At 36.3% G+C, this 22078-nt stretch overlaps 1 protein-coding gene across 4 annotated transcripts in view; it reads left to right on the top strand.

Moving 5' to 3' along the window:
* The window catches only part of EVI5 (ecotropic viral integration site 5), a 76763-nt gene that overhangs the window by 50907 nt on the left and 3778 nt on the right, over nt 1-22078 (top strand). For all 4 annotated transcript variants that reach the window (XM_005520976.3, XM_014250833.2, XM_088060244.1 and 1 more), the window contains one exon: nt 4966-5061. In XM_005520976.3, coding sequence (XP_005521033.1) covers nt 4966-5061 — 96 coding nt within the window. The remainder of the gene's footprint in view (nt 1-4965; nt 5062-22078) is intronic.

Consider the following 22078-nt stretch of genomic DNA (forward strand, 5'->3'; position numbering starts at 1 on the left):
CTTATTTTCTTATTGATGGATATTTCCTTTCCTATCTGATGTGATAATTTAGTGTTTCAGAAAACTTGTACTCCTCTTGGGATGAAACATCTGCAACTGCAATTTGATTACACTAATCTTCTGTACCTTAAACTCTGATTAAGGAGGAAAAGTTGGTTTAAGGCCTCCAGTGTTTTTCAGGTGGTTTCTGGTGATTTATTTATTTGTTGTATAAACCCTTTTCTATTATGAGTGCCAAACTTGATTTTGGGAGGCCATTATACAGTAATGGTTCCAGGTATTTTAAATCAGCATTTTTCTTAAGCAGTCTGTCCCTGCACTCTTGTGTTGCCAGATACACATCCTGGAACGATGCTGATTGAGTTTGAAAGGTCTACACATGTTCAGGAGCTCTCAGTAGCATCAGGTGGTTTTTTGAGACTAGCTGGTGCTTCTTCACAAGATGCTTTTCTCTTAGAAAGCCAGACAAAAGAGTATTTAAGTGTGATATGAAAATCATAATTCTCAGCTGATAGTTTTTGGTGGACAGAACTTTTCCTCATTTTAAGGAGCAAAATTTTGGAGTGCGGATTTTTCTTCTCAGGAGCTCTCAGTATAACTCTTGGTATGCACACAAGTACAGTCACTCTACTGCTTCACAGCAGGATGAGAGAGGTGAGAGCTTCCAAAACTGTGAAGGGGCCTAAGTGAGTTCTGTTTTAACAGAGGGTTTTTTTGATCTATAGAGCTCACTTCCTGCTTTGCTGCCCGTGCTACTCCCACTGTATGCACAACCTCTGGGGCAGGGGGTTGGATTGTGTATTGGCTGTGTACACTGCTACAAGCATCTGTCCCTAGGGTCGAGGTGATACCTGCCACGAGGGTGTTTGTTACCCTGATACAGATTTCTAACCCTGGTGGTGCTGTTGGAGCTGGTCTGCCAGAAGACACTAAAAAGGAGCAGTTAAAAATCTTCAAAAACAGTGAAATTGAGATGATGCATCTTTAATTACAGTGTAATACCAGTTGGCATTGCTTTTCTAAAAACCTTCTGGGAAGAGAGGTAGGCATTGCAGTGGTGCCAATACGCAGATGCAGTATGCCAGGGATGTGGGTGTAGAGAGATTCATTCACATGTGACTGCAGGATGTTTTAAACAAATTCCTAAATTCTAGAATTGGCTACCTTTCATTATTTTGCAATTCTGATAATAACCACAATTTGCTTATTGATATGTTCTCTGATGTTTTTCTCCTTATATTTATTTTAAATTTAAAATGACTTGGATTTGCCTAGCAACCAGCTAGTTTTTGTTGTGACTTCTCCAAATATCACAGATTCGCTGTAATAGTGCTCCCTTTCAGCACCAAAAAACCAAACCAGCAGCCCACATCCTATGTGTATAACTCTAGGTTTTAAAAATTAAACAGTGAGATTACTTTGTGCTTATGCTATTCTCTTTTAAAAGGTGTGGCATTCATACCTTGAAGACTTACAAATTTTAAGTGGAGTCTTAATATTCAGTTTTGAACCCATATTGTTGATCTGAGTGCTTTCCTCAGAAGTACAAAGCTGCTCAAGCACAGTAATACAAAACTATTCAAGCACAGTATACAAGCAGTGCAGAGTTACATGTCCAGTTCCTACTAAAGTAAATGCCACAACAGGAGGCATTAAAGGACATTAAACTGCACGGAAGCAATTTAATTTTTCATATGTTGGTGTGACTGTGTAGTAACTGGTAGTATGGCCTCACCTTGACTACTGTGTGCAGTCCTGGGCTGCACTATCCAGGATGTGGAGGTCCTTCAATGTGTCCAGAGGGTAATGAAGCTGGTGAAAAAGCTGAAAAAAAAAAGTCCTGTGAGGAGTGGCTAAAGATTTTGGGCTTATTTAGTTTGGAGAAAAGGAGGCTGAGGGGTGGTGGTGTCAAGCTCCCCTAAGAAAAAATTACTGCTAAAGAATATTACGACCAAATTTAAGTTCCTCACATTAAAATTTGCATTAAGTTCAGATCACTTTCTAACATGAAATGTCACTGGAAGGTTAAACAATTCGGAAGATCATGGTAATACTTTGTACTTGTCTAAAAATGTATGTATTGATGAGACATATCAGTCTCATTTCACAGTATTAAAGCATATTGGCTAACTTAAAAATCATAGTATGACAGATAAAACTTTGAAGGACTTTTTTGTTCATTAGATGTATATAAGTTTTCAGCTGTCTACTTATTATTTATTCTTTAAATTAGATTATTTTGATAGAAATTAAAATACATTTTAATGCTGTGCTCTCTGACTCCTGCATGTTTTCCAGTGGTTTGCTACTGGAACTGGAGCCATACTGCTACTGGTACACTTGCATAAGAATCTTTAAAAGACAATGGCATGATCAACTTAATAGACTATGTTTTTCTGTTGGTCGGGGATGACCAGCAGCTGTAAAGAAGACTCTGATACCTTGTCCTAATTTTTTTTTCTATGTCATCCTTCCAATTCATCCCCTGTAGACAGATTTGGTTGCCCACAGAACATGGGATTATTTAAATAGGAAGATGATTTTTTTTCAGCAAGTTAAAAGGATCAGCTTGCATTTTGAATATTGCAAGAGGACATTACAGAATGACCTTTTAAAAAGTAAGTTTGTAGAAAATGCCATTGCAGGGTTACTTTTTTTTATTTTGTGAATTGCCAGCTCTAAAAAATCTGTAGTTCTGAAAAGAAAACTGAAACTTACTTGCCTTTTAGTAATAATGGGCAAGCTAGGCTTATGCCTTCCATTCAGCTCTAATTTACTGTAGCTACAGTCAGTTCTTCCATCAGCAAATACCCACAATTATGCTGTAATATCTGCATTAACTTTACAATGTTATTTCTAAAATAAAGAGTAACCATAACACGAGTTAAAAGTAATGGAAGTGTGGAATTCCTATATGATATACGGGAACAGCTTTTCAGCTATTTGAATGCCAGACCCAACCTGCGTATTACTGCTTCTGCTGTTAGTTTATATGGACTGACCTTGGAAGTGCCTGTCTCACGGCCTCTTCTGCACCCAGTTTCTATGGAAGCTCAGCTGTTTATTGCACTTCTGTTTTAGAAGTGCTATGGCACCTCAGTTCTATTTCTCCTAAAACCTTGTTTTACTGTTGCATTTTGATTGCATAGTGTGTAGTGACATAGTAGTGTCCATAGAGTAAGAGGCTTAAATGGGAAAGTCAAGGTTTCAAACAGAGGGAAAGGACTTAAGCATTTCTCTCTTATATTCCTGCTACCTCAAGAGATCAGGTCACGCTTATTGTGTGAAATCTAAGTGTCTGACAGTAAGGAAGATTTTTTTCATATGCTTATGTGTTTTCAGTCTGCAGGTTGTGTTGCTTTTGTGTCATAGACCAGTAGTCATTCTTGTAGAGAGGCATGATGGGGTTAGGCTACATTTGGGGTTTTTATCTATTTAGGACAGGAACTTGTGTATGTGTGCGATTTTGGCTGTAGGTTACCTTGGAAACTAGGTTCAGGATGGAGTTATGCATTAAAGGATCTTGTTCTTCATATTCTCATGATTGTGAGAATTAACAGTGAATATGACAAAATCATTTTTGAGCAATTTTGCAAGGCATAACTCAATGCATGTAAAACAAAGCCTTAAAAAACAGATATTGCATTGATATTGCCAATACTGACAGTGTTCTACGTTGTTCTCTTCACTCAGCAAAAGGGTTTGGAAGGTAGCATGTTATCTCTCCTCATAGTTTTGTCCTAGGTTTATATTTCAGAGGGGTGCTTTAAAGGAATGTCTCCATTATAGCTTTTTGTCTTGTATTTTGACAAACAGTTAACACTTTTCATTCTAAAAAGTATTTAATCTCTCTTTGCTAATGACATTCAATTTGGCTGTTGAAGTAAACTGTTTGCTTTCTTCAAGTGTAATTAAAACTTCAGCAAAATGAGCTATAGGTAGAAAAACAAGAGATTCCCATTATATTTGTATTTCTGTAATATATTGCTGGTATGTGATTTACAGTCAAGGTAGAGAATTATATAAAACCAAGATGCTTGCATTCTCTAGAGGTGGGGGCTGCTTCAGAAATTACTTCTTTGGAAAAAGGCAAGAGCAGAGTTGTTATTAGCAGCAAGTAGAAGACATGGAGTGCATTTCTCATCAGGGCAATTATTTATCTCAGATCTGCCAAGTTTGGTTCAGTCACATTAGGATGTCCCTTAGGGACAAAGACGGAAAGCAGTGCTGCAGGCATTTAGTGCAAGTGAAACATTTTTAAGCATCCTGAAATGTAGGAGCTGCATTTGATTGACAGATGAGAGAAAAGTAATATTCCTCTTTATCTATTTTTGTTTACTAGTTTTGTTTGGATTTGGTTTTTTTTTTTACTTTCCAATTTTTCTGTATAGCTCTTGAAGGAGTGGTATTAGGGGACATTCCTCTCTTCATTTATACTCTCTGAAACTCCTATGTGACAAATATCACAATATTTTGGATGTTACAATTCTTACAGGCCGAAAGAAGCTTGTCTTACATAGTGTTTCCCAGTGCATGTCCCACAGTGCAAGGAAAGAACTGCTTTGTTCACTCGGAGACAAAAGGAAATGTCTTGTTGCTAAACATAAACTGTACTTTAGTGAAAATAAAGTACACTAAGATATGTTCCATGTATTGATAGTATTCTGTAGGAGTGGTTTACTAAAATGCAATCTCATGTACATAGGGTGTGGATTCCACCTGTGAAGCTGTTAGTTCTTCATGCTCCTCCATAGAATCCTGCCTTGTACTATTGAGAGAATCAGCTTGGTCTGAGCCACTGTCACCTCTAGATACTTACTGTAACTTCAACCAAATGAAAGCACCGGGTGGTATCTGGGAATAGCTTCTGTTCATGACAAAAATATGCAGACAGTTAAAATAAGATTTTTAATATAGTAGATCTTTGAATAATTTGAATATGATTCCTTTTTTTTACCAAAACAGAAAGAAGAAGGAAAAATTCAAGGGCAGCTTAATAAATCTGATTCTAACCAGTACATCAGAGAACTGAAAGATCAGATAGCTGAGCTTCATCATGAGGTAAGTGATATTATACTACAGTCTCTGATCACTTGTACCTTTTGTCCTTTCACCTGTGGCAGGTTTTGCTTATTTAATAGTTACTACATCTGTAGTACCTGTTTTTGTTGAAGTATGTTATTTTAAATGAATGCAATAAAAACTCTTATACATTAATCTTGCCTTTATCTTGGAATGTAAGAGAACAAAATCATATTTAGTTATGTGATTTGACATTAAATGAGGTTGGCATTTATGTTCCATCTTGGCTTTTCCCTTAATTTCATGAGTTGATCATACTTGTGTTGCATTTACTCCATTTGGAACTACATATATGAAAATAAGCCCCTTTATGTCTTTATTTGCTACAACTATTAAGGCTACTATAGTTAGAAACTAAACCTCATTTGTGCAAGTAGAAGAATCCCTGTGTAAATTTTCTGGTTCTTGCTGTTGAGAAAATGAATTTTATGTGGTGGTATACTGAGATTGCTTAAAAAAAAAAGGATGCTTGCTTAATATCAGTTAACAGATTTTTAAGTTTTAAACTGCCAAACCCTTCAATCTATGAAATGTCTGTCTTCAAACTTCCTTGCTCTAATAGTTGTAGTAACTTTCTGTTAAAAAGATCAGAAGGTCTTGAAACCAAAATGGCTTATGTAACTCGTGTGCTCAGTGGCGCATTTCAGTTCATGCTGCATTGTGAAGAAATGTCTTTACCTAATACTCCAGCATGTGCAAAATGCCTGGTCATCTTTGCAGTAGAGTCTCTTTCTAGCCTTTTCATACACAGCTCTGAGAGTGTTGCTTAAAACCATAGGATTTTAGAGCAATTCAACCTAATTGCTTATTGCCTTTTTGCTTTTATTAAATAAACACATCTTTTCTTTAAGTGTAGATAGTGTTTTCATAACAATCTGAGAAGATCCAAGCTTTTAGGATCAATCCCTTGAGACTTATAACACAGTTGAGGATCTTGGAATGTTGTCTATGCTATAGATCACTATGCTATAGATGGAGGATAGTCTCTAGGGCCACCAGTCCAGCACCTTTGCCAATCATTAAGCTCACTTAAACACAGATTAAAAAAATCAATAACCTGGCTTTCTCCATTAAAGCATTCTAATTAGTTTTCTTTGTTGCTTGCTTGAAGAATTCCAAGAAAGTCGGGTATTTAGTGTATTTTTGCGTTATGAACAAAATAAAGTCACTGTACTGACTTTTTCCTCTGCTCACTGTAGGTTTAAAAGGTAAGAAACACTGCTTTGGGGGAAAAGTAGAAATACTCTTGGAAAGCTGTTGCATGATTTTCTCTATACAACCATTTATTGTATGCCTAGCTGAGCAATTGAATTGTCATGAAGGCAAGCAATATTGTACATCTTTAATATGTATAAGTTAACGTGAACAGGTTGGGAAGAAGATGAGGTTCCTAAGCTCACAGAATAATGATAATTCTAAGTAGTACCAGTGATTTCCTAAACAGTTCAGTCTAGTCGAATCTTTATCAGCATTTCAATTTGACAGAAAGGAAATGCTATGAAGAACATGAATTTCAACAATGGCAGAGTTTGAGTAATTCCATGTAGAATTGCTCCTCTTCCAGATATGTGCTTTGTGGTGGCTAAATTTTTAATTTCAAAACTAGGTAAACACTATAGAAAGGAAATCATTCTAGGATATATAGGAACAGTAAGAAGAAATGGTTTGACATGATGATTTTATAGATCTTTTCTGACTTTAGTCATTCTATGATTTTATGAAACTCTGTATGTAATAGATGTGTGCTACCTTGGCAGCATTCTGCATGTTTCTTTACACAGACTTTATTCAAGCCTGAAGTCTTTGTTTACTAATAACTTCTTTTTCCCTACCCCCCTTACTGTTATCTATCTATTTGTCTATTTTTAAAATAAAATCTTAAGAGGGAAAGCAGTGTTTCCTCAAAAAGCAAAATCTGAAGAAAATGGCAACAGGAAGAGGCAAAAATGTTTGCTTTCAACTGGTAAATGTCAGGAGAAGTATAATTCAGTCAATGCCGGTTAAATAAACAACTTCCTTAAATCTGTACTTAAGTGTCTTCATGCATACATCCATTAATGACTATGTTCTTTTGGCTAGCTGCTTTGATTCTACTTCTGCAAAAGCTAAAAGAAACGTTACACATTTACAAATGCATCTTCCTGAAGATACGGTGATGGTGTATGTGACATGCTGACCACAAGCTCCCAACTGGTTAGCATGTAAAAGGCACTGGAAAAGGAACAGAGCTCTTGGTGACTGTATGGTTACCTTCTAATATATTGTAACTTTAAACTGCACATAAATGCAAATGTTAATTAAAGCACAATTTATAATTTAAGGTAGGAGTGGGAAGGATATGTGTGAAACAAGATGAAATGTCTTGGCATGGCCATCAATGTTGATACTATTTATTTAACTTTTTTTTCCCCTCTCCAGCAATGCATTTTTACACCAGATAAGTTGCAGGTTCTCCATCTGAAGGATGGAACAAAATAATGACCAAATCCTGTATTGAACACGATAGGTATTCAGACTGCAGGCTAAGTCCATATTCTGGCCTTTGGATAAACACTATTTTATGTCTTTGGCCAACAGTGTGAATGTAACTGTTTCTGTGTCAGTGGAGCCTGGAGGAGCTACATACTTTCATTCTGTTCTGTGATACCATCCATCCAATAGTGATGGTACTAAGTTGTGGCAACAGCGTGATCAGTCCTAAATGCAGCATAATCCATCCTAATTGCAGAGTTCTTGTGAAAGGTCTGCTGTTCCATAAGTGTTTGCAAGCCAGGCTAGTAACCAGGCACGGGGCAAATCTAGACTATCAGTGAGGAACACCAATAAAGACAGCAGAGGATCACTATGACTACCCAGTGTTTAAAGCTGAATTGTTCACTGAAAGTTGTGTTGGGGGTGGGATTTGGCACAGGTGCAACAAGCTGCTGCTGTACCATCTCTTGACTTTCTGGGTGAGAGAAGTTTGGCTCTTAGTATTCAGATATTCCTCTCACTCATTTCAATGTGGTAACCTAAATCAGCTATGTGTTGGAGCTCTGCATGCTGTATCAAATGATTAATCGATGGATTCAGCTTACAAAGGACAATTGGTTGGAAGTTTTTGTAAGTATAAGCAAAATTTTTTAAAAATAAAATTAATTTGGCCAGCTTTTTCTGAGCTCAAAATTTTGCATATTTCTTAAGAATAATGCAGCTTGCAGCCTAAAGGATAAATTTCAGCTGCTTTTATTACTCAACTAGGAGTAGTAATGCTACAGTCATTCTTCAAATAATATTATAAGAAGACTTATTTGTAGTAAATTCAAGTTGTGTTCCTGTTACTGAATAACACTGCACATACTGGAGATTGGTAGTATGGCACCCAAAACTGAACTGATGACCACATTGGTGTTAAATGTACAAGGTAATTAAATAGAAAAATATGTCTTTTTTTTTTAACCATTTAAATACAGTAAAATCACTATAAATGGAATTATTGGACTTTTGGCTTGTCTTAAGAAGCTGCCTGACTGATTCCTTTTATACCTAACCAGAGGATTTCTGTAGCATGGTAATCTGAGTTGAATATTAACTACTTCAGAGTAAGTCTTAAACATGTAGTTGATGAACACTTCAGGAGAACAGACAAAATTTGGAGCTTTGAGAACATTATAAACAGAAGTTGTCAACTTCTGCTTTACTAAACTCTAGACTTCTGTAAACTTCTGCTTTACTGGTGAACACTGCAGTGTTGGGTTAATGGTTGGACTCTTTAGAGGCATCTTCCAACCTTAATAATTCTATGGATCTATGCACATTATCTCAAATCTATTTACATGCACCTCTTTCTTTGCATTGATTTGAACAACCAAATATGGTTTGGAATATAAATATTAACTGTAATTTGTAATGTTATTTAAAATAGTGACTTAATTATTAAATTCCTCAGTGCAACCATAACTTCACTCAGAAATCAAATACATGTAGATCAATTATTATTTACTTACATTTTGAACTTTAGTAAACGTATCTGGTTTTATGCTCATTCCTTAGAAAGTTACTGACAGCTATCCTGTAATCTTTTACACAACCTATCAGTATTCAAAGAACAGCTGATGCATAATGAAAGGACACTCAGATTGAAGTATTTCTAGTTATCCAGTAGCTAATCCTGTGATAAGTCATGTATATTAAGTGCTGTACTTCCTCTCCTTATTGGCTGAGTTTGTAATTTACTGGGCACAAAGTTGTTAGGTGGTTGTGACTTACGACTTTATTGTTGAAGGCTGAAACTAGTGTGAAAACGTGAAATGCTGAGGATCATCACAAACAGGAAGTCATGATGTAAACTTCTTTGAGAGCTTTTAATATGTACTAGCCTTAGACACTCTGCCTTTTCAGAATCATGTGTTTGGTTGCCATTTTTTCTTTTCATTAATTGAAATCTTTCCACCTAGCATTTTCTTTCTTCTTCCTATTACCTCCCATTCTTAAAGCTACCTCTGCAACATTCTTGACTTCTAGCTTAGTGGGATATATTTTCTCATTGTGCAGCCCCAACAGGCTGCAGCTTCTGTGAAGCAGCCTTTGTTACTCTTGTCAGTAAGTACAGAAGCTTGGTTGCCCTGTGTTTGACACAGCAGAAATAGGGTCTAGTGATCAGTCTATTTTGTCACTTTGACCTTCCAGTTCATGTGCTTTAACTGATGTAATATAAATGACAGGAGCACACAGACACCATAAGGTTGTACTGTGGTTAGATACCTCCAGGCTGCACCAGGATTACTAGTATTTCACAGAAGTTGCCTTTGATTAGATGCAGAAATGTTATGTGAAAGTAACTTCTGTGAAACATTTTTACTGTTCAAAAGACTATCTCGCTAAGTAGATAGTACCCAGTTAAAGCTGTTAAACTGTGGAAATTAATACATTGGAAGTTTGGCCTGTTACAAGTTTCCATTAAGTAAATTTGAAGGCTTAAGAAAAACTATGACTACTGAACAAGCTGTTACTCTTTCAACACAAATCATATGCTGGAGAAACAAGGAGGAGACTGTTTGTAGTTTCCCACCTTTTCCTTTTAATTAAAACTGAATAGAATTAAATGATATATAAACTGCTGAAGTTCTGCATTTCATGCACTACCTCTCTGTATATGCAGTCACTTTATATATATTACCCAGCAGCTGTTTCTGCTTCCTGTTGGATGTTGCAAGGCTTGTATGTGTTACCTAGATTACAGGGGTGGTACAAAAGATTAGAATTACCCACAAACTACACTGGCAGACCACAAGACACCTTGGGAGACAAAAGCAAGTGGTTTCCAGTCTTTCAGACTTTGTGATTTAGGACTGAAGTGCTTAAGTTGTTTCACATGAAATTTGACAAAGTTTGCATTTGTCACACTGTTATGTGATTTTTGTCACTCTTGGAATCCTTTAATGTGTTTGTTTTGCTGTAAAATTTCAGGGTTTTATCTTTATATACTATTGTATTGCAAATGTGGATTTGGTTTAATCTTACGACAGTTTTCATATTAAAAGCTGAATTCTGCCTAACGTGTTGCTTGTACAAAAGCAAGTAGCCTCTACAGTTTGGGATTGTGGATGTATATTGGCTATCTGTGTTAGAGGACAGCTTTATGAAGGCAACAGCAACACACAGAAACAGCACTTCCTTCACTTAAGACATTTTATCCTTAGAAAACAGGACTATGGATGTTAAAGACAGCCCATTCAATTTTGCTATGACATCTGTGCATCTGCAGGGACTATTCCACCTACCATTAATTTAGAGATGATTGCTGGAGTTTTTGTCTTTTTTTTGTGCATGCATCTGCTATTGACCAATGTCAGAGGGAGAATACAGAGCTTTTGTGTAGCTGTTTCTTTCTAATGAGAGATCCTTTTGACAAATAATTAGTTGCAATATTTTGAGAAGAAGCAAGGATTATGTGCAAATCATATGCAGGTATGTCTGATATTTGAATGAAAACCAAAATTCTGATGTTAGTGTGGCACACTGGTCTAACACAAACTACAGCCTACCCGGTTAATGGTATCTCGGCATGGCTGATGGAAAAGAGCAAGATGGCAAATAACAGAAGCATTACTATTCAGCCAAAATAATGTTCAGGCATTTAGAAGACTTATAATAGTATCTTTAAGTGAAATTCTAGAGATTAAATTCTTGCATATTGACAGTGCAGGAAATGGGGTGTTTTTAAAGGTATTTCCCATTTCAGTATCAGAAAAGTTGATGGCTCCTCAAAGAAGTAGTGAGCATTAGTTCGCTACTCCTCCATTTCCACAGATGTATAGTTTATCTAGGAATGGATCTGATATTACGTTTTAAGAACCTAATGTAGTCAGTAAGATTCTGATATAGGTGTTATCTCTTGGTCTGATCATGCTCCTGGTGAGCTAACATTTTGAGATTGGCTTAATGAAAAGAGATATAAAAGTTGGAGATTAAATACTATGCTTTTAAAAGATTTTGCTTGTGTAAATAAAATTCAAGACACTTTAAGTAATGACTTTGAGGATAAATAATGTATAAGTTGTGACCAACAGAGTAATTGGTTATAAGGCTGAATTAAGGATAAATCTTGCAACTCGCATTAGCCTTCTAGGCTTTCACTGCTCAAACTGAAATGGAGAAGGGGAAGTGAACTTGTAGCCCATCAGTGTGAGGGATTAAAAAAATTCACCTATGTGGACCACACTATTAAATACCTAAATAAAATTTAATGCACTATAGTACACAGAATGAAATATTGAACCACATTAACAGTTCCTTTAGTCTTAAATACCATAAATTTACATGGTAGGTAACCTTTGTTTTAAAGATGTAAATTGTTTCCTCCTTGTATTTTTTATTATTAGCTAATAATCTTAAATCAGTGAGTAGTTCTGGGCCCCAGCACAGATTGATCCAGGTTGTCCCCTGAAGAGATGAGGGAATGTCCTTACAAGCAGCTAAATGATGATTCCTGTATTAGCCATAGATGAGAACAAAATTATGATGCTGCTTGTGGCCCATTGGAGTAGCACAAGATGAGCTGGCCACTCCTAGCAGCATTCCTAGCTCCTATTTCTCTCATAATAATTGCATCTGGGCTTGATGATGGGATACCAGTGGGAAGCATTGTTCTTTTCATCTCATAATTTTATTATTAGGCTTCTATTGAGTCAAATTCAATGCTTACCAAATCAAATCTTCTCTTATCTGATGCACTACTAGACTACATTCAGAAGCAGAGCAAATAACTTGGAGTAAATAACATAGCTTTGCATAATGGAGATGAATAACTGGGGAAAGTAAATTGTAGTTAAAGTTCAATCTACCAGAAATTATTTGCAATTAGATATAATGTTCTTTTAGTCAGTCTCTTGCTAAGTTATTCTACCTCCCCAGCCCCCCTCCCCCCCCCCCCCCAATATTTCTTATGGAAGAAGTGTACTGTTCCTTTTTCATGTAGTACAAGCACAAATACATTTGTCTCTTGGAAACTGTGACTTTACTTACTCACTTTCATAAAGCAGCTAATATTTGTGGGATTCATTCCAGTCAATTTTTACTTCAGTCAATTATTTTCCCTTCATATCTCTCGGTAAATCATAGTCCTCAGTAATGCTGATTGAAAGTCTTGTATGAACTCTTGTAAAGCACTTGTTTCTCCATACAGACTAGAGTCACATTAACATCTTGTAATAGTTTTTTTAACTAGACAAATGCTTTCAAAATATTTCAAAATATGTGACTCTCTATAAATGTTTTCTTACTTGATAAGAAATGTTGTCCTTGAAAGGAAATATGTTAGCCCTCAGATTTACAAAGTAAGCATTTCAGCTTGTGGTGGAAGTTTATAGCACAATAAATCATGTGCTTTTCTTTTACCGTATCTTGCAAAAACAGTTGGACAAGAGATGATCAGATTTTTCCCTCCCCACAAGTAAAGCTCTTACAAGGACAGCTAAAAATGTAGTTGCTTTACTAGTATGTGTCAAAGTTACAGAACTTCTGTGCTGGCAGAGTCTGATTTAAGTGGTTGTGGTCAGTCTGAGGAACCTGTGATGTGATAAGATAGCGTTTGTGAGGTCATGTGGTTTGCAAACAGCCAATCTAATGTAGCAGCTTTGTCTACACAGGATAGTTAAATATATACTCTATACTTTAGAAAAGTGAATTGCTTTATTCCTTTAACTCAGCTTGTCCTTAAAAACATCAGAGATGTTATACTGGCTTGATAATACCCAGATTATTACTGAAAGATTGAACTGATTGGGAGACTTAATTATCCAGTAACTTCTGCCAATTTAGTTGCCCTTAATAAAGCAACTAGCTTTAGAAACTATCTTGCTAAATAAGCAATAGACAGATGGAAGCTACAATGGCATCCCTGTATATTTTATGACCATCATTTGTTTAACTCAATTAACTTTGCGTGGTCACAGTGTAATTAACACAGACATGTTACACTTGCCCACAATTACAGTCTTTATTCCATAATGGTGGTATTTCATTCAATGAATCATCATCTTTGCATCAGATAAGGTTGATTCCTCTCCCTTCTTCCCTGGTAGCACCACCAACAAAATATTTTCCATCCCTTGTGAGGATGAAGAAAACCTCTAAATGTGATCAATGTAACCAGGACAATGATGTAGTCTGTCCTTAAATGGAACAGGTATGACTTTGTTTATTTGGATGAGGGCAATGGTTTTTGGTATGAATCTTGACTGTTTCACTGCCATTAGTGATAGATTGAATTCAGTGCTAAAATAAATGAAGATTGGTGAATGCTGTTTTTATAAACATTTCCCCCCTTTTTTTTCCTGACTGTGTCCTACACATCACAGCTCAAGATGTGTCTTGCTGAGCAATATAATAGTTCTCGATTGCAGCACTTGAGATGAATAAAGCTAGCTATAATTAATTACACTGTGTCCTTTGTGTGGATTGCCAAAGCAAATAAACCAATTAGAGATAGTTATTTCATTATCATGGCATTATAATGTTCTTGGTTGTTAAATCTGTGTGACCTGTCTGCTTTATGATTAGAGCTGTCAGGGTGTGTCATGTTTTTCCACCTATAAATCAAGTTTTGGGGTTTGAAAAATGGAGGAATTGAGGCTCTACTGGTTTATCTGAGTGGTTGTTCCCTGCAGAAATTGTGTGTTAGCACCCATACACAGGTGCCAACTGTGAGAGAAAACAAGCTCAGGAGAAGACTGCTATATATTAATTTGTAATAGGTCTCTAAGTTTATCTGAATATAAGCAGAACAAACAGTGGACATGTGGTGGAAACACCTCCTAGATTTTTTTTATCAGTTTGAGCAGCCAGCACAGATGAGAGTAATTTCTGCAGTCAGAGGCAAAAATATTATTTAGTCCATTTAAAAATGCTGAGTTTAAGTCCTGCTTTTAAAGTACAGAGTAAAAGTGTGAAATGTTCATTTCCTGCAACGGGTGCATTTTCAGTCTCTATCAGCCAGTACATTCTAGTTAATGCTTGAGGTTTCAGTAACGTTTGTATTTATAGATGCATATGGCAGGGAGAAGGAGCATTGAGATTTAGGTGTTTTCTTGAATGTAATAATTGCAATACATTAAGTGTGATTATACTGCTGTTTTAAAATATTTTTGTTGCTGTATCCTCACCCCAAACAAACACTTCCATTAGAGCTACTTGTAGAAAGAGTTTCTGGGAATTTTCTATAAATAACTAGCTAGTAGGTAGAAGGAAAATTCCTAGGCCTGTCATCCTGGAACTTCCTCTGGAACTGCACACAGTCTCACTACAACAAACCTGACAGCTCTTAGAAAAATTCCCTCAAGAAATAAAGCCTGACACAGTTACCAAATACTGACTTCTTTTCAAAATATCATTAAAGCTGGGTATTCCTCAGCACTGTTGCTATTTCATTGCATATTTGATACATAACTTCAAAGTTTAACTTGATTACACTGCACTAGATCAAAACTAGATACTTTAACCATACAGTGCAGTGATCAAAAAGTCATGACCTCCCATTGATCGCTTTATTGGTTTCCTGTTCTGATTCACTGGAAACCTCCTGGTCTGAACATTTGTTGCTGGTTTTTATCTTTGTCACGTTTACAATGCAGCAGACTTGTCTATGGTAAAAGTGATATACAACATATATTTAATTTAACATCAAATTTCATTTTAGTTCATGTACTCTCAAAATGATCATGTTGAAAAAACCTGCTTTTTATAAAAACTTAAGTCAAGAAATTTAAGAGTACACTCAGAGCAGTATGAAATAAACAGATGGACAACTGGAGATGAGGTTTCTTTTAATGCATTAAAATTGTTCCATAGATTTTATTTAATCTTTCTGACAGCTATAAGGATTTTGTAACACATTTTGTATTACTCTTAGACTGAATATGATTTACAGAAGCTGGCAATTTAAAACAGAGGCCAAATATTTAAATGCTGTTAAAAAAACCCCAAAGTCTGAAATTACTCAGTCTTGGAAATTCTCTGCTGCTCTTTTGCTCTTCACTTACAATGCACTGGAGGGGTTTTATCTCTTTCTAGTGGCACAATCAGCAAAGTTAATTTTATAATGAGATAAATATTTCAGGTTGTACAGCAATATGTTGGTCATCCTTTTAAAATATGAGTTTCAAACACAAAGGTAATAGTTTCCTTAAATGGGAGACTTAATTAATTGCATACATAATCTTTGTTTCCAAAGAGCTAATGAGTGGGGCGGATTCAATTAATGTTGTAGTACCTTATGACTGTTGCTTTTAAGCCTACTATAGATGGAAAAAAAAAAAAAAAAAAGTCAGAGACTCTCTGGGTTTTTTAACTTTTAAGAATAGCAGCCTTAGTGGCTCAGCCAGAAAAAGGAGCCTAGGTCTGTTCAGGTATTTAATATTGTCACTCACTGCTGTTCTGGCTTGGGTCCACAGTAGAATTATCCAGCCTGGAGTTTACTGCTTGCTCTGATTTCTGATTAGCTAGTGCTGCCAGTTTCAAGGAGGTTTTGCTGCAATTGTTTGAAGAAGTGGATAAAATGATACTGCAGCTATATTAGATTGAATCCATTTATAAACTCCAATAATCACAGAATCACAGAATTAACTAGGTTGAAAAAGACCTTTGCGATCATTGGGTCCAGCCCATGACCTAACACCATCTTATCAACTAGACCATGGCACTAAGTGCCACATCCAGTCTTAAACATCTCCAGGGATAGTGACTCTACCACGTCCCTGGGCAGCCTGTTCCAGTGCTCACTCATTTTTCTGTGAAGACTTTTTTCCTAATGTCCAGCCTAAACTTCCCCTGGCACAGCTTAAGACTTTGTCATCTTGTCCTGTTGCTGATTACCTGGGAGAAGGCCCCCTATCTTGCTATAACCTACTTTCAGGGACTTGTACAGAGGGATAAGGTCTCCCCTGAGCCTACTCCTGTCCAGACTTAACAGCCCCAGTGCCTATTGCTGCTCCTCACAGGGCTTGTGTTCTAGACCTTTCACCAGCCTTGTTGGATGTGTTTGAGCATCTCAACAGCCCTTCTAAATTGAGGGGCCCAGGTCTGAAAACAGCACTTGAGATGCAGCTTAACCGGTGCCGAGTACAGGGGAAGAATGGTTTCTGCATTGTAATATCTGCTGGATATAATATTTGTCTGGACTGATATTTGTGTCCTTAGTGGCAGCACATTTCCCACAAATTCCATTGGAGATGCTCCAATTACTTGATTTGCTGTAATAAGCATTTTTCCAGAAGTAGTCAGTGGGAGTGTTTTTAAAGAAGTGATAGTGTACCTGTATGACTTAAACTGGAGTCATCTTGTTACAATAGGAGAGTCATCGCTAAGTAGCAGTCAGCTGTTAAGTATGATAAGCATTAGATGCTGTGGACACTCCGGAATTTTTAATTTGCTTTTCTTCATGTTAAATGTGATTATATTTAATAGTTCATAACTGATTTTTTTTTAAATTGACTTGTAATTTTCTAAATATCTGTTTTCATGGTGCCAAGTTGACAATGTTTTTCTGAATTATGGGAAAGGTACTTGAAAATCCTTATGAGTTATTTCTTCAGCTAAATGTGGTTAGATCATATTTTCAGCAACCTAGTTCTCTTTTGAATTGTGTTTGGGTTTTAAGTAGGAAATCTTATGAAGAGTTTCAACTGTTACTAAGGTTGGAACAAATAAAGAAGGAACTCTGATTTTTAGATTCCTCTTCTTTATAAGTAAAAGCACTGAGAATTCAGGATCTTTATTTTTTAAATAAATATTTAAATTGACATACTGCCTTCTGCCAAAACAAATTTAATTCACCCAAGGCAGTGGTCATATTTCAATCTCACTTGTGTATTTCTTTGTTATCTAACTGTGACTAGATTTAATACTTATTGTCAAGCTTTGTTAAAAGCTGTCTTTACTATTTTGGAACTGAGTAAATTTCAAGAATTAGTTACTGAAGCCTTTTAAAGGGAGCAGACAGTAGCATTTTAGTTTGACTTTTCACCACTGAATTCCTAACTTAAAACTGCACAGGTTACAACATAAAAATGTCTTTCAGAGCTTAAGTTGAACTCTTTCACAAAGTCCCACTTGAAAGTTTAACTTATGTTCCCTTCTCAAAAAAACCAAAGGGACTTAGAAATATAACTTGCTTGCAACTATTACTCTTCAAACTTGATTTTATGGTTTAATATAGAACACCTTTTGAATTGTTTAAAATGTCTAAATTTCTCTTTACTGTTTCTCCTTCATGCCTGGCTTGATGAGGCAGTCAGCATCAGGTAAGAAAGTTTATTCTAAGGTTCAAGGATCTGATTGTTAGCCTTTTTTCAGCTCTCCTGTATTGGTGGAAGCACACTGTTACCTGTTAAGAGTATGTACAATTAAGTATTTTCATATGTTGACCAGTAGACATACATTTTGTCTTTAAAATGCTGCATTCTTTAGACACAAGAAGGTATGTCAATGAACACATTATTAAGATTTTGTTCTTGATTCAGCTGGCTTTTGAAGGGATAATGATGATATATATTTTGATCACATAATGTTATTAACCCTTTGAAATGTCCTGAAGACCATGTAAATGTGCTGTAGTGAAAACTGGGTTAAAGCTGCAGTAATATAGACAATATGACCTGGATTTGAGAATGAAAAGCAAAACACATGGGGTTTACCAGGCCTGTTTTTTTTATTGGTTGCCTTTTTTTTTTTTTTTTTTTTTAGCAGATGTGATCAGATTTGAGATTGTTGCAAAACTGAAGCAGTAAGAAAAAGGTTCCTTTAAATGTTACTTGTTGGAGTGACAGAGATCTAGTTCCCTTCACATGAAGGAAGGCCAGACTCAAAACTGAAAGCCTTTAACTAATATCAACCATACAAAAGAGAACAGAAACTAAGAGACCCTGGGGTGCAAGTCCATACTTTGCTCAACATGGCTGTAGTTCCTTCAGAGATAAGTACAGAGGAGAACTAGGGTATGGGGGAGTGTTTGGGTTGGGTCCACACATGCTGCATTCCAGGCCCTTAGTTGTATTTCCCATTGTCTTGATATGCTTGGCTAGATGAATGGCAAGATCTTGGCCTAAGGCTTTAGTTCCTACCTGAAGCTCTTTTTCCATGTTCAAATGAAACAGTGACAGCAAGAATCTCAAGTCTGTCTTAAAAAGCTGACAAATGAATTTCAGTGTGAATGAAATGATTATTCATCTATTGCAAAATCTAAGCCATACCTACACAATGGCAAACATAGAATTGGTAGTTACAAATCAGGTATTGAGTCCTGTGACACTGGCTTAGCATGCAGAACCAGCCAAATCAGACAAGGCAACATTGGGCATTAATAGGAAGTATGTTAAAAACCAAATAAAAGGAGCCGTATTGCCACTTGGTATGTGAGATATATGTAGAGAGTTGGATGGAAGTAGAGAGTTTAAAAAAGGTCCGTAGGGACGTTAAAGAGAACTGAATGATAGTTGTCTTGATTAGTGCCTGTTGATGAGAGGCTAAAATGGATTGGGACTCATCTGTTCTAGAGAGAAAGCTGAAGAAGGTACTGTGATGTAAGTTGCAGAATAATAACCACTGAACTGCTTTTCACCACTTGTTCCTTCATTATTAGAATTTGGGGGCAGTTACTGAAACAAATAGATTAGTTTAAAACAAATAAAGGAATTTCTGGAATTTACTGCCACAGGAAGATGTGGAGGTAAACAGCAAGTTATATTATCAGTCATGGATGGCTGGTCTACAAACATATGCCAAAGCAGCTAGAAAAAGATTTCACTCATATTTGCTACAACAGCTTCTGGACAACTGAATGGAGGCTTGCTAACATGAACGTCCCGTTGTCATTGTTGGAGGCACCATATTAGGCTGATGGACCCTGCCCTAAGCCAATAGGACAGTAACGTTCCCTCCTTGAAAAAATATACTTTTTTTTAGAAGTGTAGAGCCTCACTTGCTAGACTGTAAAGTTATGTGAGATTACAAAACTTTAGGAAAACTCCATTTTAGAGCTTTTGGTTTAATTGCATAAGTGCAGGCTGTCTGCAGGTTGTTTCAAATGCTTTGAGAAGCCATAGAAAGCCTTCCTGATTGCAATAAAAATTCCAAATAATTAAGCTCCTTCAGAAATATTCCTGAACAAATATGAGGTTGAAGGGCCCCTGAATAATCTTCAAATATGAAAGTACACTTCCCCTTGTCAGTGCAGCCTAGTATGCTGTTAGCCTTCATCACTGCACAGAGACAGTGTGGATTCAAGCTTAGCTTAGCCTCCTGTGTGTCAGGACCCCATTGTCCTCTTCAACAGTGTTGCTCTCCAGCCTGTTGATCCCCATAATACAAACTAGGTCTATGCCACAATGTTCTGGCTGAGGTGGCAATTTCTGAAGCAGACAGAAATTCTGGAGCTCTGTGACCATTGATAGACATGTAGTGTGTATTCTGTGCACTATGTTCATGTTTCTTCACAGCAGTCTGTTTCCCCTTGTATGTGAGGAGTGCTTAAGAAAAAAAGGCAGGCAAGTGTAAAGCTGAAGATCAAATGTGTTTCTGGAAAGTCAGAGATTTGTTATTCTAATGAAAGGATGCACAAAGATAACACAGTGTTTTCTGAGACTCCCTGGAGGAACTGGCAAAGGCTGTGTCTATTCATGATTATTTTCACCAACAGCATTTTCCACAGACTCCCATTTGGAAAGGTTGCTGCCTAAAACTGTGAAACCATGATTTTGTCATGTTACCTAAATAACTTCATCTAAAGGTATCATGTTTAAGTCTTCAGGAAAACATTTGAGGTCATTGGCTTGCCTTTCTGAGTGTTCAAAACAACTAACATTGAGTATCAGCTTTATAATTTCAGATGAACCAATGACTTAACTATACAGACCTAAAAGCATATAATTTCTTACTCTAATATGAAGTTCGTAATCACTCGTACAGCAGTTCTTTTTTTTCCTGTGGTGAGGGTGGAGGGAAATTGTTGGGTTTCTGTGTTTTATTTTCTTAGTGACTAAAATTGATAGCTGTTTTGGAAAATTCATGTGGTAGCTAATCTGATCATATTGCAGGATATTTTCAAGAATGTATTTCTAAGTAACACAAGAATGTCTGTACCAGGCTTTCTTGCATCTAGGCATATAAGCTAGTAAAAATTATCTATTCCAGATATATTTATGTTTGGCATAAGCTGATTTTGCTTGCATCATGAGTTATGTTGTACAAGTGTGGAGCTCTGTTTTGCTTGTCTTTATACAAAGTCCTCATGAAACACCAGCAGCCTATGTGTTTGTGAAGAAAATGCAAAAACCTAATGTTAGTACGTACAGTAACAACAATTCCTAACAGAAAACAGGGATTTTTTTGCTATAGCACCAAAAGCTGGAGTTTTTACATGCTAACATGCAATTTAATAGCTTCTAGCATGATTATGACTCTTGTGATCTTTTTTCAACTCCTTTTTTATTCTCATCTTCTGAACAAGCCCATGGTAAGTACAGAGATTCCTTCTTCCCCAAATGGACAGGTAAAAATCTCCTATTGGTGTCAATACTGAGGACATACAAACTTTTTTTATTTATCAAAGTGAATATTGCTTCTGATTTCTGAAACATCAACAGATTTTGGTAAAGAAATTCTTCAGCATTTTATTCCTTCTATTCTTCAGGTCTCTTACTGTAAAAAGTCATTTCCAAAGTAGCACTTGGTGCATCTTCCTTTTTAAGCTTTTAGAGTGGCATTTGGAATGTTCTGTAATCCATTTTTAATGTTTATCTGCATGCTCAGGATTTTTGATTTTAATACTCTTAGACTGTCAAACTGACTCTGAGATATTTGCTACTAAAAGCTAACCAAAATGAAATTCTAGATCTAACAAACCAAAATACCACAAAAACAACCAACCTCCAGAATGTCTTCCATGAGTTGCAGTTATTTTTCATTAAATTAACAGGGGACTTGCCAGACTTTAGTGCATTGGGTTTTAGTTTTGAGTAGCTTGAATGCATGGTTGAAATTGTGTATCACTCTGCAGCACATTGAATTAAAATGTTATTTATCTGTCTGTGGTCAGACAATAATTTTTATCTTGTTTGATGTTGTCTTAAAGTTGCAACTACAATCTCTTTATATTGTACAGAGATGTTTCTCTCATACTACTTGATCTGAAATCTCATTGGCTCTGAATTAGATAATTAAGACACTTAATGCTACAATATAGACAGAACTGAACATATTCTTGGGGATTTTTCTCTGTGACTGTGAGCAGCTGGCAATATTCACTTGTGACCCTGTTCTTTGAAGAGGGGGCTTTCTCAAGTAAGAAATCAGGCAATACGAGAAAGAATGGAGCTGTAAAAGTAAAATGTTAAGCCCAAAAGTGCTGTCAAAACAAATGGGCCACTCTAGAAAATAGAAACCATCCTTGTGGGGATATTAAAGATGCAGTAAAAGAGGAATCTCTCATTACTGATTCTAAGTACCTTGATTGTTAATCCTT

The sequence above is a fragment of the Pseudopodoces humilis genome, chromosome 10 (genome assembly GCF_049639895.1).
Source record: "Pseudopodoces humilis isolate 2021_Gansu_Grassland_sample_001 chromosome 10, ASM4963989v1, whole genome shotgun sequence".
Classification (NCBI taxonomy): domain Eukaryota; kingdom Metazoa; phylum Chordata; class Aves; order Passeriformes; family Paridae; genus Pseudopodoces; species Pseudopodoces humilis.